The sequence below is a fragment of the Xiphophorus hellerii genome, chromosome 6 (genome assembly GCF_003331165.1).
Source record: "Xiphophorus hellerii strain 12219 chromosome 6, Xiphophorus_hellerii-4.1, whole genome shotgun sequence".
In the NCBI taxonomy this organism is placed as follows: Eukaryota; Metazoa; Chordata; class Actinopteri; order Cyprinodontiformes; family Poeciliidae; genus Xiphophorus; species Xiphophorus hellerii.
This window is the reverse complement of record NC_045677.1, coordinates 2,398,866-2,416,276: the sequence shown is the minus strand read 5'-3', so window position 1 is coordinate 2,416,276 and position 17,411 is coordinate 2,398,866. Positions and strand designations below refer to the sequence as shown.

The 17,411-nt window shown below is 39.2% G+C and overlaps 2 protein-coding genes across 2 annotated transcripts in view; both read right to left on the bottom strand.

Annotated features, from left to right (window-relative positions):
• Window positions 1-2,818: 2,818 nt before the first annotated feature.
• Window positions 2,819-4,998, bottom strand: rps15 (ribosomal protein S15). Its single transcript, XM_032565148.1, has 4 exons — window positions 4,909-4,998; window positions 4,422-4,507; window positions 3,755-3,989; window positions 2,819-2,989 (listed from the first exon to the last, which is right to left on the bottom strand). Exons 1-4 carry the CDS (start codon window positions 4,909-4,911, stop codon window positions 2,876-2,878), a joined length of 438 nt encoding a protein of 145 aa, XP_032421039.1. The 5' UTR covers window positions 4,912-4,998; the 3' UTR covers window positions 2,819-2,875.
• Window positions 4,999-8,499: 3,501 nt separating this feature from the next.
• The window catches only part of cnn2 (calponin 2), a 12,254-nt gene continuing 3,342 nt past the window's right edge, over window positions 8,500-17,411 (bottom strand). The window contains exons 2-7 of the mRNA XM_032566468.1: window positions 14,655-14,776; window positions 14,477-14,543; window positions 14,088-14,225; window positions 12,394-12,510; window positions 11,729-11,875; window positions 8,500-9,741 (exon numbers count right to left, since the gene is read on the bottom strand). Coding sequence (XP_032422359.1) covers window positions 9,436-9,741; window positions 11,729-11,875; window positions 12,394-12,510; window positions 14,088-14,225; window positions 14,477-14,543; window positions 14,655-14,776 — 897 coding nt within the window. The 3' untranslated portion in view covers window positions 8,500-9,435. The remainder of the gene's footprint in view (window positions 9,742-11,728; window positions 11,876-12,393; window positions 12,511-14,087; window positions 14,226-14,476; window positions 14,544-14,654; window positions 14,777-17,411) is intronic.

Sequence of the window (17,411 nt, the reverse complement as noted above, 5' to 3'; positions counted from 1 at the left end):
TTTCAGTTTGCAGAAAAAATCCTATCAAAAGAGGTTGTGGATTTTCCTGTTTCCAGAGAGGCGGTCGACAGCATGAGGTTGGAAATTGCTGTGAGACTTATCCTTAACAGTGGTGAGGATAACATTAATATTCTTATTTTGAGTGTTTATGACAATTGTTATCATGATTACTATTATTTGTATGTTTGGCTAAAACATCTGTACTTAGCCAAACTTAATACATTAACATGGACTCTGAAAATATTTATTTAAGGAAATTGTTTGTCTACAAATTAATAAGTACAATCATTTCATCTTCTATATTTTTTTCATAAATGACTGTGTTGGTGCTTAGCACATCCTGTGTAATAGTTTTATACACACACACATATATACGGTCACGACTGTACATGTATAATCGTGTGTGTGTGTGTTTTTATACTTTTGTTGTTAACAGAGGACCTAAAAGACTTGTGTCACTTCTGTGGAGAGATGGAAAGTGACACGGATGTGAACTGGGTAGGAAAGTTTTTAGAATTATTCAAAGACTTAATGTTAGTAAACTAAATGAAGAGGACAAGTTTTATCTAATCTTATCTTGCGTAAACAAGCTATGATATGATCCTCCAGCAGTTGGAATATAAGGGAATCTAAAATGATTGATTGTATATTGTAATTGTAAAGACATATTTTTCTAAAAAGAACTGATATTTTTGGTTTCTTTCCTAGATCCAGTGTGACATGTGTTTGAGGTGGTTCCATCATGCATGTGTGGGAAGCCCACCAACTGGAAAAACTTATCACTGCTTTGCGTGTTTGCCTTAGTTGCCTTAGTTTGCCTTTGTTCCTGAGTTTGCTGTGGTGTGCTTGTTTATGTATGTTGTTTAATGGTTAATAAATTACATTTTGAAAACTGTTTGATATTTATACTTACAAGACTTTGATATAAGGCAGCTATGGAAAAAAGTTTAAATCCCAAGGCCCCTCATCTTTGAGAAATGAAGAGCAAATGTTTCCAAAGCACAGTTAAACACTTGTAAATTAATTTGCTCCCATTTTATGGAGGGGGAACGGATTATTTTAGGTTACTAAAATATATGGTTCCCCCCTTATAACTATGTCAAATAATGAGCAAATGTTACCAAATTCACAGGATTTATTGTTGATGATAAGAGGAATAAACACAGTTAAAGACTTGTTGGTGAATTCATTTGTTCCCATGTTATGGAGGGGGAATGGTTTATTTCAGGCAGCTGAAATATCCATTTTCTCTCCTCCTCCCCCCATAACTCTGGCATATACAGAGCAAATGTTTTCAAACTTATTTGATTTATTGTTGATGATGAAAGGAATAAACAGAGTTAAAGACTTGTTGCTGAATTAATTTGTTCCCATGTTATGGAGGGGGAACAGATTATTTCAGGCAGCTGAAATGTCCATTCTCTCCTCTGCTACCCCCATAACTTTTGGGAATAAAGAGCAACTGTTGCCAAATTCTCAAAAATTGTTATGTGTGATAGCCTGTAGTATACTAGAAATTTCCTTACTACTGTAATCTGTCATATTTTACATTATAATGGGATTTACCAGAAAGTCTACACTCTCGTCTTTTCAGGAAGTCTTAATTTTTGTGCCATGCTTTCAGCCATCCTCTTATATCAGCAATGAAAAATTATAAATACACACTACGTGTTGGAAAACTGTGTTTTGGTGACTGACTTTTATTTCTGTCAGGCGTAAATGACAAAAGTTGGAAAAAGACCGATTCTCTTGGCGTTTAAAATAACACAAAACAGCGTAAAAAGACCTCGTTTACTTAATTATTTTTACAATTTTGTAAACAATAGCTGCCGATTAAACTAAATGTTACAAGCTTGACATGATTAACTGAGTTGTTTTTACCGAGAAATCGATCAGAAGCGCCGTGAAAATGGTCAGATCCGCCTCTCCGGCTGTAATGCGCGCTCCCGACACAGGGGGAACAGATTTTCACAGGGGAACAGAATTGCGCACAAGACCGGCATTAAAGTATGTTTTTTTCTTTACATGTTCAAATCAATCCAGATTACCAATTGAATGTATACAAAAACATTAGGCAATACATTTATATAACTATAACTTCTTGAACATATGTTGCGATACATTGGCTACTCTAATCTTAGAATAGGCTTCATCATGTCTATGATTCTAAATGTATCGCATTCACAGGATTCAGCATCGAATTCTCTGAATGGTTCCATTATCGGCTCGTTTCCTTACAGCTCCTTCTATTTTAAAGGTTTCTGATAGTAATGGCCTTTATTTGAAGCTGATCAGACTGGAAATATGTAGAGAAGAAATGCACCAAGTGTACCAGAATCGATAATCGAACCCCGGACGACTGCGGCCGCTCCATCTCTGCGCAATCCAGTAGGAAGCCCTTTCAAACACCATTCCAAAATTAATTTTAGACCTATGTCAATCCTAAATAATAACAATAATAACGTATTTTCCCTGGTGAAGAATTAAAGCAAAATGAAGTAAACTTATTCCATGGAATGTGTTTTACCTTATAACTCCAATATCCTTGCCTGGGTTTTGAAGCCATTGATTTCATGGCTGTTTGGTTTTTGTGTTTAAATTCCTTTAAACAGAGCTTAGCAGTTTTGTCAGCCAGTGAATGGCACCAAAATCTTCCTAAATATAGTCAAAAAAAAGGAGCAATTAATGAAATATGACACAAGAGGCCATTCAAAAACTCAAGAGGAAAATGTGGCCTTATTTAAGATTTAAGGCCTGACACTTGGTAAGAGCCTACAAAAACCCAGAAAAAATGAAAAAATACAACCAGACACTACAGTTGTATGGAGAAGCCCAGCTCATTTTTGGTTTTATTTATACAAACAATACAGCCATTCTACTTCAGAGGGATGAAACGAGAAGAATGTGTGGCTCCAATACCAGGGCGACCGTGCTTGACCGGCTTGTAGGTGATGGAGAATTCTCCTAGGTAATGGCCGCACATCTCAGGCTGTGGAGAGACAGGAAGTCCAGTCAGACTGGAAGCTTTCACATTAAAGCACACAACGGATTCAATCACAGGAAAGAGGAGCAGTTTCACTCTTCAGTGAACATTCAGACAAAGATAGTAAATATGATATGCTCAACTATCAGCCATCACACCTACTGAAACCCTCAGTGCTTAACTGAGTTAGGGAGCTAACATGTCCGTCTAGCACGTTTCTCTCACGCTCTCTACAGAGAAGCCGTGGCGCATACTTCTGACATCATTAGCAATACTAAAGTATCTTAAAGAGACACTACACAATTACGGCTGTTACAAACAGCAGCAGTAATTTGGCCAGATCTGCACAGGAACATATGCATTTTACATATAGATGTCTGAAAATATGCAGAACTGGCTTTAACATCACCTCATTCAAATTCTGTGAAAATGAAATCTTTTAAGCTCCTTTGTTATGCAAGTATTAATTAATTAAAATTACTACATCAGCCCTACGTAGTAATAAGCCAAGCTTTTCCCATATTACTGAAGTTAAACATATTTTATTAGTTGCAGATAAAGGAATGTTGTTATTGTATTTTAGACAAAAACTTGTATGTTTCTTATTTAAAAAGAATTTCATTATTTGCATTTTCAGACATATTTCAAATATACAAAACAATAATTAGTGGTGGAACGAAAAAAAATCTGAACCTTTTTTCACCCGACTGTCAATGAATAATCAATAGAACCGAGTGTATCCGCCCGACTCATGGAGTCCGTCTCCCTCACCTTGATCTCCACCTGGTTGAAGGTCTTGCCATTGTACACCCCCACCATGGAGCCCACCATCTCAGGCAGGATCACCATGTCCCTCAGGTGGGTCTTCACCACCTCCGGTTTCTCCATCGGAGGAGCCTCCTTCTTAGCCTTGCGCAGGCGCTTGAGGAGGGACTGGTGCTTGCGGCGCAGGCCCCGGTTCAGCCTCCTCCTCTGGCGGGCGCAGTACAACTGCATCAGCTGCTCGCTGTACAAACAACACACACAGCTGGAGTGAGACACTTCAGCAAGTACACACTGAAACATAGGTATGTCGGTACATGGTTATTCAGGGCGCTCATATGCAGAAATGCTCCCACACAATATTAATATCTGTATCAGTAACAATGTGCCCGGTCCACAAGGGAAGATCCATTTAGTCCAATTCTATGCTTTGTGCTCTGAGTGACATATTTATTTTACCTTGGCTGTTCTACTCCTAATTGCACTGACTGTGGAAATTAAAGGTGTTTTTACATGTTTGACCGAGCGTGTGAAGCAGTTGGTGTATGAAATGAAACCAAATGTGATTACAGAGAAAAGACACTTTAACATCAACTCTTCACGGAACACTTTTGACATGTGGTGTTTGTTAAAACAGTAAAGACTATGGCAGGCCCGCCAGCACAGCGTCACTTACTAAGACATGTCCAGCAGTTGGTCAAGGTCCACACCTCTGTAGGTGAACTTCCTGAAGGTACGCTTCTTCTTGATCTCTGTGTCCGCCTGAAACAGACGAGCATTACTCCAGTGAGTGTGGCTAAACAGATTAGCATTCACCACTGGACGGGGATTAATCTTACAAATATATCATTATTCATCATGAAACACTAAATGATCAACTTCAAAATCCGCTTAGACAATTTACAACACAATTTACTTTAAATTACATCCACAAAGTGCGCTTGTCTATCGGCTTAGGCGAGCAAAGTCGGGCTAGGCTAAGGCTAAAACAAAGCCCTTATATGCAACTTTATCTGACATTTTAAGAAACAATTTTCAACTACAACTTGAACAAAACTTTTCCCAGTTTAGATGGTGCAGCCAGGTTCCCCAACCATCAACGTAAAAGCTCAGATGGAAAAGGATTTCAGTTTAACAAGTACTGCTCTAGCACTGATACCTACCATCTTGCCCGATGATCCAAGGGAAAAGAACGTCCACAAGTCTCGTTTGGTGTGATATCGCGGGATTTAATGTAAGAAGTTTTCCGGCGATTTTGTCTTCTGTGACCAGCAGATGGAGCATTTCGACCATAAAAAAAACAACTATTTCCACTATGAAGGTTTTACCAGTTTTTGCCACTCTTTTCTTTGATATAAACTGGTACCGATTGACAGCATTCTGAATACAGACACTGTTTCTCTTCAAGTACGAGGCTGGGACTTCATGTTCACCATGGACAAAGAGCTCAAACATTCAGCAAGAGATGCAATGGAACATCCAAGTCAAAGTCCAGAAATAAATCCATTTGAGAATCAGTGGCAAAACTTGAAAACTGGTGCTAAAAGATACTTTCTATCTGAAGCTTGAGCCTGAGTTGTTTTTGCAAAGAAGACTGAACAACAAATTTAGTCTGTAGATGTTGAAATCTGGTAGAGTCCTACCCCTGATTGAACTGCAGACATATTATCAGTGGTGGTTGCACACAAAAATAATATCAAGATGTGCACAGGTGACAGGAAAATTAATATCAGCATCTCCATAAAGCTTGTCAGCAGTGCTGACTTTGGATTTGATAAGAAAGAGTGGACCAACAGAAGCGGATGACGTTTCTCCACAAATCATCAGTGACTGTGGAAACACATCAAGCAAGTTGAATTCTGTGCCTGTCTTCTCTTCTCCCAGTCCCTGGAATTCCTAATGAAATGCAAAATTTACTTCTACTAATCTGAAAAGAAAAAACTGAGCCATCGAGCAACAGTTCTTTATTTTTCTTACTTACAGACAGACAGACAGACAGACAGACAGACAGACAGACAGACAGACAGACAGACAGACAGACAGACAGACAGACAGACAGACAGACAGACAGACAGACAGACAGATAGATAGATAGATAGATAGATAGATAGATAGATAGATAGATAGATAGATAGATAGATAGATAGATAGATAGATAGAAAGAAATAAACTGAATTGAATAGATAGATAGATATTAATGAATTGATTATGATGTTCATTGCAATGCAATAAGGAAACTCCATGTTGAAATTTCAGGTATCTGCTTAAATGAAACCAGAAAGAAGAGGGTGGACTTAGATGCTTTCCTAGGTTTCATTTAAATTCAACTTCCTTATTCCTGTATAAGATTTTCCCGCAGCTCACTGTCCTCAAAGAGTGAACACATTATTTTTTTCTATCATACAGGTTTGTTTAAATATATAGTCACAGATCTAAGCAGACCAAATATTCCAACAGATAGTTAAACTAAACTGTTTAGGGCATAGCCTTGAAATGCTACTCTCTTTGTTGACATGCAACAGAGAGATGTAAGTGTGGTGGGATATGAAGTGCCATTAAAAGCGAGACATAGGTCACCACAGGAAGGGGAAGTGGGGCATACAGCAGAGCAGAACTGAAGGCCGACTGTATTTTCAGTTGTCCACCTATGTCAGTTGTCCGCCTCTTGTATTACTTCAGATGTCCACTGTAGTTACAGACCTGTAATTTGCAGAAGTCCTGAGATGACTCTGCAGTTTCAGAGGCTGGCATTAACAGGAAAGATTAGTCTGGTTATGGCTGAAGGTTTTGCTAGTATATATGTATATGGTTTGTATTTTGATTTTTGAAGATTTCTTATTTAATTTGAATATTTTTTTTCATAACTTCTTCTTCAATTCACTTCACATATTAAGTTTTTGGCCAAATTCTGACTTATGGTGGCCCCTCTTCATAAGAACTGACTACAGATTCTTAGTGAGAAGTATAATGTCCATGGGTTCAAAATGTGGTAATCTGATCTTTGAGCCATTTTATCACTCTTTAGTTTATCTTTAGTTGCATTGATTATTGCAGCAGTGTCTTTACAGGTCTGTTCTAAAAAAAAATCCATCCTCCAGCCTCAGCTGATCCAAAACGTTCTGACTAAAACCAGGAAGATAGAGCAAATTACCCAGTTTTGAAGTCTTTCACTGAGAGAATGAACTTTAAAATACTGTTGGTAGTTTATAAATCACTGAACAGCTTAGCAACACAAAACTTTAAAGATCTGCTGATGTATCAACCTTCCAGACCTCTTACATCTTCTGGTTCTGGGGATGCAGAGCAGACCAGACATAGAGAAGCAGCATTCAGCTTCTACGTAGCACATGCCTGGAACGAACTTCCAGAAAACTGCAAAACAGCTGAAACACTGAGTTCCTTTATATCAAGGCTAAAAACCCATCTGTTTAGAGTTGCTTTTCAATCATAGTAACTGGAACATTGAGCAACTTATTTGAAATTTGTGTGATAATTTTGATGACATTTGAGAAAAAGTGTGACTGTATGATGTTTTTATGATGTAAAGAACTTCAAACTGCCTTGTTGCTGAAATGTTCTGTACAAATAACCTTAACATAACTCTGTGATGCGGCACTCCATCCTGCTGAAAAATCCCAGATGACCAGCAGGTTGTGGCTGGACAGTTGGGGAAGTTGTTGCTGAGGAGCATTTGGCTAGCAGCTGAGCTCTGGGAGAGAACAGTGAGGAAGCTCGGTCCCTTAGATCAGAAGCTGTCAGGATGTTTCAGTGTTTGCGTCCTACCCAATTCATGGATCTTATCAAAATGCTGTAGTCCAAAGGTCTTGACCTTGACCAAGTCAAGTGAGGCCTGTAGAATTGTAGATGTGTTTGGTGATCTCTTGGATGAGTTTATATGCTTTTAAGCCAACACTTGTAGTCTGGTTCACCTTCTGCTCCATGTTTTTTCCATTTGTTTATGACATACTCTAGATCAGGGGTCTCAAACTCCAGTCCTCGAGGGCCGCAGTCCTGCAACTTTTAGATGTGCCTCTGCTGCACCACACCTGAACAGAATAATTAGGTCATTAAGGCTCTGGAGAACTGATCTACACAAGGAGGAGGTCATTAAGTTATTTCATTCCAGTGTTTTGTACTTGTGGCACATCTAAAAACTGCAGGACTGCGGCCCTCGAGGCCTGGAGTTTGAGACCCCTGCTCTAGATCAATGGAGACTCAAAGCCTCAGAAATGGATATCCCAGAACATTAATTACTGTGTTATATGTTGAATTTCTAAAATCAGGAAATTATTTCATCTATCCCCACGCAGACACTCAAACATTTGCTTTGGTTTAATTACAGCTCAGTGTGTTCTTTCAGAGAACCTTTTATTGAGTCCATATACTCAAATTACTAAATTATTTCAACCATCAATTGCTTCACCCCTGGCATTTACTCCAGTTATCTAAAATGTAGCAGTCTGAAACAGCCCAGAGTGACAAATTAAGGAGAGGATGCTTTTTCACAGACATGTACCTTTTTGTTCAGCTATCCTGCAGTAAGTGTTAGAGGAACTGAACTGATAGATCACTCTGGTATGAAAATGTTTCACTAGCTACTAGAGAAATACTCAACATAAGACGTGCCAAAATAAATAACTGAAGCATCTTCAAGTGCAGGGTTAGGAGGCTGTGCTGAAACAGGACATTCCAGTTTTTCCTGCCGTTGGGTAAAAACCTGAGGTCAGAAATTAAGAAGAAAAAAAGACCACAACTAATGTATACATTTTATTAAACCACTTTCACATGTTTAGTTCTCCTCTATGGGCAACAATATTGCAAACATTGTTCAGACTCAGCATAAATAGCATCATAAATGATCAAACATAATGTTAAGATTGTTCGCATGTCAACCATTGTTCATGAAATATTCACTTAAACAGTCACTGAAAAACAATAAATCCAGTATTCTTGCTTGGAATGTTGGAAACTCCTGCAGCCTCTGGTCCAAAGAAAAAACAAACATTTGTCCAGTTGGACTGGTTATGCAAACAAAGCAACAATTTCCTGCACTAAAGATAAGAAAGGAAGACGTTTGTAAGAATAGGACGAAAAAAAAACCTGCTCCAACAAGATCTGTATTTTATCCCTCATCTGAAAAAGTGATTTCACTAAGGTCAATGACCAATACTGGACTAAACATACTGACAGTATAACACAGAAATGTACAGTCGTATTCACAGGAATGAATGTCAACATGATGCAGCCATTATAGAAACTACAGATATAAGAGGGATTTTTCCCACAAATTACATATTATAGGATTCTCAAAAACTACCCAAAGTTAGTTTCATGTAGAACGCCAGGGGTTCTCCCTTCATGTAACAAAAACAACAAAAAGAAAACGAAACAAAAATCAGCTTTTGGGACAACAAATTCCAACTTTGTAACTTTGGCACAAAACGTTCTGGTGCTAACAATAAACCAAGTCAAACCATTGGTTTCAGGTGGAATCACTATATATTTTTAAGTATAAAAAAAGACGAATCACAAAAATACAGTTCATCATGATATGTGTATCAATTAGAGCTAACGACAAATTCATACAATGCTAAAAAAGGATGGGACCTGAAAAGGCAGCTCAACATCCTGTGGATATTAAAAAACCCCGTCTGCCTGCCTCCATGCTGTCTAACATCACCTCCCTCCTTTTAATAATCTGTCCCGTCGTCATGGTACACCCGCTCCTCTTCCTGGTAGCCCTGGTAACCTTCGTCATGGTAGTCGGGGAAGTATTCTCGTCCACTGCCGGCGCCGTTCTGATCATCGGGGACTTCTCCGGCTTTGGGGCAGTACTTGGAGTCATAGATCTGCCGTCCCAGACCAAAGTTCTGGCCGCTCTGATTGGCTCCCTGGCTGTACCCCATCTGCAGGGACATGGTGCTGTTGTCACACTTGTCTGTGCCCAGTTTCTGGTCATAGATGGCCCGCCTGGTCCCAGGAGCGGTCATCCCAGCCTGGAGGAAAAACATGACAATCATTTTCCATCCAGGCTGCAGCAATATAAAACCCAGAACACTGACAGTTGCTGTTTCAATGGAGATGTAAAACAGACGAAGCAATGAAAGTGACTAAAGTGCCTGACCAATAGGAAGTGAGCATAAGCTTTTACTTCTTGCAGGTTTTTATGCGACATATTGGTGCTGAGCATTTTTAAGAGGAAGATTTCCTTTAATGCTGAAAACAAGACTTAGTTTTGAGGGGGCAACAAGAACATCTCGTAAAACTAAAGTTGAATACAGTACACAAGCAGTTGGTTTCATTTGAGTACTTAAGTATTTTATTTACACAGTTTTTATGTTGGGCAAAATTAGTTTATATTTATATTGTTATGAATTTTATGTTTTCTGTGACAACGTATTGTGTGATTTTGTATATATTTATATACGTACATAGTTACTTTGAAAAAGTAACTTTAATCGGATTACTGATTACTCCTTGAAAAAATAATTTAGTTAGATTACTGACTACTTGATTTGGAAAGTAACTAAGTTACATTAAAAATAACTGTTTTAGTTACTTTCAGCAGCTGCTAACAACAACGCTCCGCCTCCTGTGAAAATTACATTGAGCTTTGCCAATACTTAATTGTAAGCTATTTTATAATGGTAACATCAACAATGTGTCTCCACTTACAAGGTTGAACTGAAGAGGAGATTGTTTAATGGTTACAACAGTCTAAAAAAGAAAAACAAAAAACGTGAGTAATTTGTGTGGTCCACTACGGAAGAGGATTAGGGCCACCGAAAAAAAAAAAGAATTCTGAGATTAAGAATTCTAGAGTCAGAATTCTAGAGTCAGAATTCTGACTTTAATCTCAGAATTCTTTTTTTTTTTTCCGGTGGCCCCAATCCTCTTCCGTAGTCCACTGGAAAACTCTAAGAAAACTGGAAAACTCTAAGAAGGATTTTAAGCCCCCATATATCCCCCCAGCCTCCAGGTTCTGCGTTACGGCCCTGCGTTTGGTGTCAAAGCACAGAGCTCCTCCTGCAGCTCCACAACTCAGATGGCTGCACAGATTTGTGACACTTATCTTAATATTAATAAATATAATGGCATTAAGTTGCCATTATAATTATTGGCAACTACGGACACGTTTATTCGTGGCTGTTTTCAAGTTTATTGCGCTGTTCAAATTGGTCTCGATGTTTGCAGTTTTCTGGAGCGCAACGCGAAGCTCTACGTCTTTCAGAGGTAATATATTAACTTGACATTAACAAAGACACAGCGGGACGGATCATCCGGGAAATGATGGACAGGTAGAGCCTGACTAAAACTACCTTAATGACGGACAAATTCTGGGATTTATTATGAGTCTCTGCTTATTTCCAAGCCCAAATGAGCAACTTCATGTTCAAAAACGAGCCCAAAAAGGCGCAACCTGCCACTCATTAAATTTGCAAGCGACTTAAAAAAAAAAAAAAAAAAGCCGAAAGCCGCTTATAATAATCGGACTTGGTCACAGAAACTCAAAATAGTTTCAGTTTTTCCACCAACAAAATGCGCATCTCCCTCCATTGTTTACATTTCTGTCGCATAGAGACGTCGGTCACTTGACAAGACGCGTAGAGGAAATACGATTAAATAACAAAAGAAGATAGTAACGCAAAGTGATTTCGATAAGTAACTGTAGTCTGACTACTGGATTTCAAATAGCAACGCGTTACATTACTCATTACTGAAAAAAGTGGTCCGACGTAACGCGTTACTGACATCACTGTTTATATACAAATATATTTTTCATTCTGGTGGCTGTTTAAGGAAAATGGAAAACAAAATGTTTTGAAGTTACATGTTTGTTTGGCCAAGTCCAATTAGAAAAAAAAGCAGAAAATGTGGAATATGATCATATATAATATTTTTAGGTAATACCGCCCCCTCTTCTCTATGCTCACTTCCCCTGTAGCCCAAGAGCAGTGGCATAATGAGGCAGTGATGCAGTACCTGACTCGCTCCCTTGTTGGTTCCCATCTGCAGGCTGATGGTGGTGTTGTCCATGGGGGGCTGTATCTGAACCTTGGGGTCATATAAATGCCTCCTGGTGCCATACGCATTCATCCCAGCCTGGCTGGCACACTTGTTGGTCCCCATCTGCAGAAGGGAAGGGCAAAAGACAAGAGCTAAAGCAGACAGGATGGGCTGGATTATGGCAGTATTTGAAGTGTGGAGAAATGTGAGGCTTGTTTATCCACTGATCCATTAATGCATGATTCAAAGTTTCAGTCAGCTGTTGTTGCAACACCGCACCTAAGCATGCTGAAAACAGTAAGTTGTAGATCAAGTTTTTGCAGTACTGAGGGAGCACTTATGTCCAAGTGACAAGTTCCTTAGCAACGAGGCAATAAACAAAAGCATTACCAGAACAATGAGCAAAGCAGATACTGAAACAGGCTGTTTATGAAGTCAGCAGCTATTCTAGTTTCACACTGTGCACCAAGAGAAGAGGGCATGTTAGCTCAAACATTTTCTACAAAAATCTGAAGAAAAAATCTAGACCCAGATGCAGGTTGTTTTCCCAAAGACACTAACAGTCACTGCATACCAATATGCATTCAGTCATGGGAAACAGTAACTCTAAATATGGGGAGGAGCTACTAACTAATACACACCTGTAAGCCGATGACACACTGTCCAGCCTTCAGCTTTTCCTCATCAAACATCCGCTCCTGTTTGTCTGCATACTTGATGCCGATGTCCACCCGGGACTGGCAGCCCTTGGTCTTAGCCTGGCAGAGGACAAAAAACTGTTCAAGGAGTTCTTACACTCGTACTAAAGCAGAGGAAAAAAACAAAAAACACCAAATGAGACACATGAAAGCCAGAACACAGAAACCCAAAACTACTGACATATTCTCTGATTACTACAATGCTGACATCTGAACTCCAACATCCATTATAAAAACATCTTTAAAGTTGAAAATAATTCTACTTTACTGTAAAATGGTTTACCCTGTACTTATGTTTAACCAAGTTGATTACCACTAATGGGATTCCAGCAGGTTTCATTTAACACCATTATGATATAGATTTTAGACTTTCATGAATTACAAAAACCAATATGTACTCATTTAGTAACTTATGTTAAATATACGTGTTGGTGTTTTATTTGATTTAGCATGAGAGACAATTGCTTTTGCAATGAATCTGAATCTTCTACAAATTAGCCTATGCAATATGTCCAGCTTTTTGCAATTCTGCGATCACAAAGAGTCACGCAAAAACCCCCCCAAACAAACAGATTTCCGTATATTTAAAGAAAAATTACAAGAAAAAAAAAAGAATAGCACTGAAATAGAGAGCCGGGGGCCACTGCAACTTTACGTGCTGCCATGGTTACCATAGCACCACAGGGATGGGAAAAATAACACAAAAAGCATTGAAGATTAACTCAAAGCCATTTGCACTCTTTTCTTGCTTTCGGTGTCAGCTGTGCCACGCAGACTTGTTGCCATAGCAATTGACTGCATATTTCTTTGCAATTAATCCCGATACATTAATTGCATTGTTGTGAAACACTTCCCACACAAAGAGCAGAACATTCAGTCTGTTGCAGTATTGTGTTTTCAGGCTTGATGTTTATTTACCAATTATTAATAAGTGATTATCTGAAGACAGCGGCAACTTGTTAACTAATTTAAACACCCGCTCTGCTGATGATCTGTCAGTTAGCCTGTGGGTTGCCTTTTTTTTCCTTGAAACAAAACACACTGAATTCTGCGGTACAGCTACATGTTAAGGTTGTCAAAGTCAAGCTAGCATAACTGAGGGGGGGAGCTTGCCATATGACATCACATTGCAATGTGTCTGTACAGTCAGCATCATATTGGTTACTAACAACAGGATTAAGCCAACCATTTCCTTAATCATGTCATTGTCCTTAATCTGTTTAAATAAAGGCTCTTCTTAATGAGCTGATGGCTCAAGTAACAATGTATTCATTTTAATTCCCTAAGCCAAAGAAAGTTTTATGAGACTTTTTTTCCTTTCACTGGTTTGTAGAAAAGGATGAATGTTGGGCAATAAAGCAGCTCCAACAGGTGGGTTTGCTCCACCATCTTTAACTTTTGGCACAGCAATTCCCTGGCTAGAACTGAAAAATTAAAGGAACATAAACTCAAAATTTAAAAGAAGCAAAAAATTTAAATCTGGACATACGAGTCTTTTTATAGACTTGAAATTTAGATGCCTACATGTTAACCTTTAGATTCAGCACTAAACTAAAGCATGGACTGGAACTAAACAGGACCCGCTGTAAGACATAATGGGTGTAGAAGGTGTCTGTCAAGGTTAGTTGAGGACTCACCATGCTGGCGAGGGCGAGCAGCGTCGTCTGGACCTGCGTCATGTTGCCATTCTCAAACAGGTCGTTGGCTTCAAAGATATCATGAGGCTTCAGGCCGTATTTTGTGATGGCTTTGATGAAGTTGGTCAGGTTCTCCAGCTAAGACCACACCAAATCCAATGTTTATTCAAGATTTACACTGTTTGCATGAGTTCTTTACTTTAATAAAAAGCTCAGACAGAAAGCCAGTTCTGCAACTAATCAGCAGGAAGCCATCATGACAAGGCATGACTTGGAGTGCTGTTAATGGTCATGTCTGTAGCTGTGTAACAAACAGCCTTCTGTTCTGTGAAGGAGCCACTCCTTGCAGTGGTTCAGAAGAAAAACAGATTAATGGCCAGCTAACTCACCTGATGCCAGTTCAGAGCTGATTGGTTGATCTTTTTCACAGAGCCTGGCTGCAGTTTGTTGATGAGGCTGGAGAAAAGAAGAAGATAATTTCAAGTTAAAATCAAGTTAGCAAGTTAAAAAACACACAATCAAGACTCCTGAGGCTCAGCATGGTGGACTCCTGGGAGCACCACTTACTCGCACAAGATGACTCCATTTTTCAGGCCTTTTTGGAAGTCTGGTCCGATGGGGCAGCCGGTGATGTCCTCGATCCAGATCCTGAGCTCCTCTTCTTTCTGAGGGTCATACTTCTGTGCAATCTGGCCAGGCAAAGGTCAGAGGTCAAATATGTGTTTCACATAGTTCCAGATTTTCAAACAGTAAATGCATTAATTTACAGTTTTGTATTTGTAAGCAGATTAAAAGCATTCATTTCCACTAGGCTGCGTTCACACTGCCCTGAAGTGACCCAATTCCGATTTTTTGTCAAATTGGATTTTTTTGCCGGAGCTGTTCACACTGCCAAACATATGCGACCTGTATGTGTAATGCAGTGTGAACGGGCAACCACCTGAAAATGTCCCGCATGCGCAGTAGAGGGCGCAATAGTGTTAGTGTTCTCAGTGTTCTGCCAACCACCATAAAAAGAAGAAGTGCTCAGTGTTTGCCGAAGTAGTGTGTAGTTTTCTCGTGTGGGAGCAAGAACGCAGCCTGTTGAATGTGACAGGTAGCCAATCAGAAAGCACAGATTCCCCTCCCCAACAGCTGACATGGCGCAGTTGACATCGGAGATGATGCGTGGAAATAACATGACAACATTTTGTGCAAAGAATATCCACAGAAATGACAAGGAGAGGAGTTGGAGCGAAGTTGCTACTGCAGTTGATAAACCTGGTAACTTTTCAGCTATTCATCGTTAACGTGACATAGATTGGTTATAATGATAAGGTTATTCATTCAGTCAGGACTTTACCTAATGCTAGCCACATGCATTACAGGTAGATTGTAATTGTCACTAGTAAAACATTGATTAATGCCTGGCTTTAAAATTACTTAATTAGACTTGTAGCCATTATTTTGTGCCCATTGTTCTCAAAGTAACTATAAACATTAAAACAGCAATAACTAATTAACCGATGAAGCTTAAACGATCTAACGGAAAACAATCTAAACACACAAATGGTAAAAACATAACTCGCCTCCCTAGCATCGCCTTCAAGAGGCCTTTTCCATTTGTTACATCTTTTATGCTTAAAATAAGGGCACATACTATCGCTATTGCTTCTACGTTGTCAGTCGTGTTTGTTTACTCTAAAATCACGTATGATATTGGTGGGATTTTGTCTGGAATCTGAATGTCGGTGAGAGAAATCAGCTCGTGTGCTCTTGCCGTTTGGCTGGACACCACACACTGCACGATCAAACCCGTTATACTTACGATTTTTGTCGGCTAGTGTGTGGTCTCAGGTTTTGAAAATTTTAAAATCGTGTAGTGTGAACTGGGCTTTACACATTTGAAGTTGTTGTTTGACCAGAGCAGCATATTAACAACTTAATCCTCATTATAGTCCGTCATGGTTGTTGGTTTTCTTCCCGCTTGCGCGTATCAGGACGCAGAATAGTGAGATTTATTGAGCATCAGTGACGTTCAAATTCGGCTGAATGCGACCAGAACGGTAGGTCACATTTGAATCGGATACGTATCGGATATCGGTCGCATTCGAAAAGAATGTGACCTGTGCTATTCAGACTGTCATGAAAAGATCGGATACAGGTCACATTACATAAAAAAAACAAAACATCGGAATTGGGTCAGTTCAGGCTGCAGTGTGAACGTAGCCCTAGTGATACAGCAACTCTCTGGCCAATCACTAATCTTAAAAAATAACAAAAAACTGACGATTTATCGATTTTCTTTAAAAAGTCACTGAAACAGCAAAAAGATCACCAACTTGGCAACAATGAGGTGATTGTTAACCGCAAATGTGCAGATGGAACCTCATTCAGCCCTCTCTCACTGCAGAGCAAAAGATGACAGTGGCTGATTTTCAGACTAGATACGATTAGTTTTTCTTGTAAATATTGATCGATCTCTCAAAATGAAGAAAATCAGGCCAAGTTTATGAGTGCAACCCTAATTTCCACCAAGATCTCCTCCTGGCTTGATGGATTCACTCATTAGATGGTAATGTGTATTTAATAAGTCTGCAGGGGTTCAAGATTTGTATTATTTTCACAAGAGAAAATTGCTATTGTGTTTTGTTTTATTCGGTTTTCATGTGCTGAATTTTTAATAAATTCATCAGCTGGAGGAACCCACTTGTGTCTGAATGTACTTTGAGGGAATTACAGCATCATTTTATGGCAAAGTAACTATGTTAACTTCAGTTATAAAATGCTGTATATATGAAATGAAAAAAATTTATATTGTAATTTATAACCTTGCAGTTGGGCCACTGTCTCTTTAAAAACTTTTCTCTAAAACAAAAACAGAGGAGCCACAACATGGCTCCTCTGTTAACCCTTTAATAACATTTGTACCAGTTTTGTACAGGTAAGTAGCTGTAAAAACCAGCTCCTTGTTCTACACTTTGCTTCCTCCAGAGGGTTTGGGCTCTCGGCTGCTCCGAGGAGAAGCTGCACCTTGAAGGCGGGGCCAGGTCCAACCAGGCGTTTTTGCCCAGCTGCCATGGAGATTAAAGCATTTCTCAAACATGCATGGAAGAATCAAAGCAACACTCCAGGTGGATTTTTGATGAGACAACAATATAACACAATGTAAAGCTCAAAAAAGTGGATTTTACATAATACTGTCTCTTTAAGATGTCTGCCTCATTGCTCATAGCAGTGGCCATAGAGGGGTTTGTCACATAAATAAAAGAAAAATGCAACACACACCGACTTCCTGTTTGCTAAGCTGCTCCGTTTTCCTGAGAACCACAGAGAGCCAAGTTG

Excerpts from the sequence above, each read along its gene's own strand:
- rps15 (XM_032565148.1), bottom strand. Across the intron at positions 3,990-4,421 it reads CAACTGCTGGACATGTCTTA|CGAGCAGCTGATGCAGTTGT; the intron begins GTAAGTGACGCT and ends TTGTTTGTACAG. Across the intron at positions 2,990-3,754 it reads TCAACCAGGTGGAGATCAAG|CCTGAGATGTGCGGCCATTA; the intron begins GTGAGGGAGACG and ends GTCTCTCCACAG.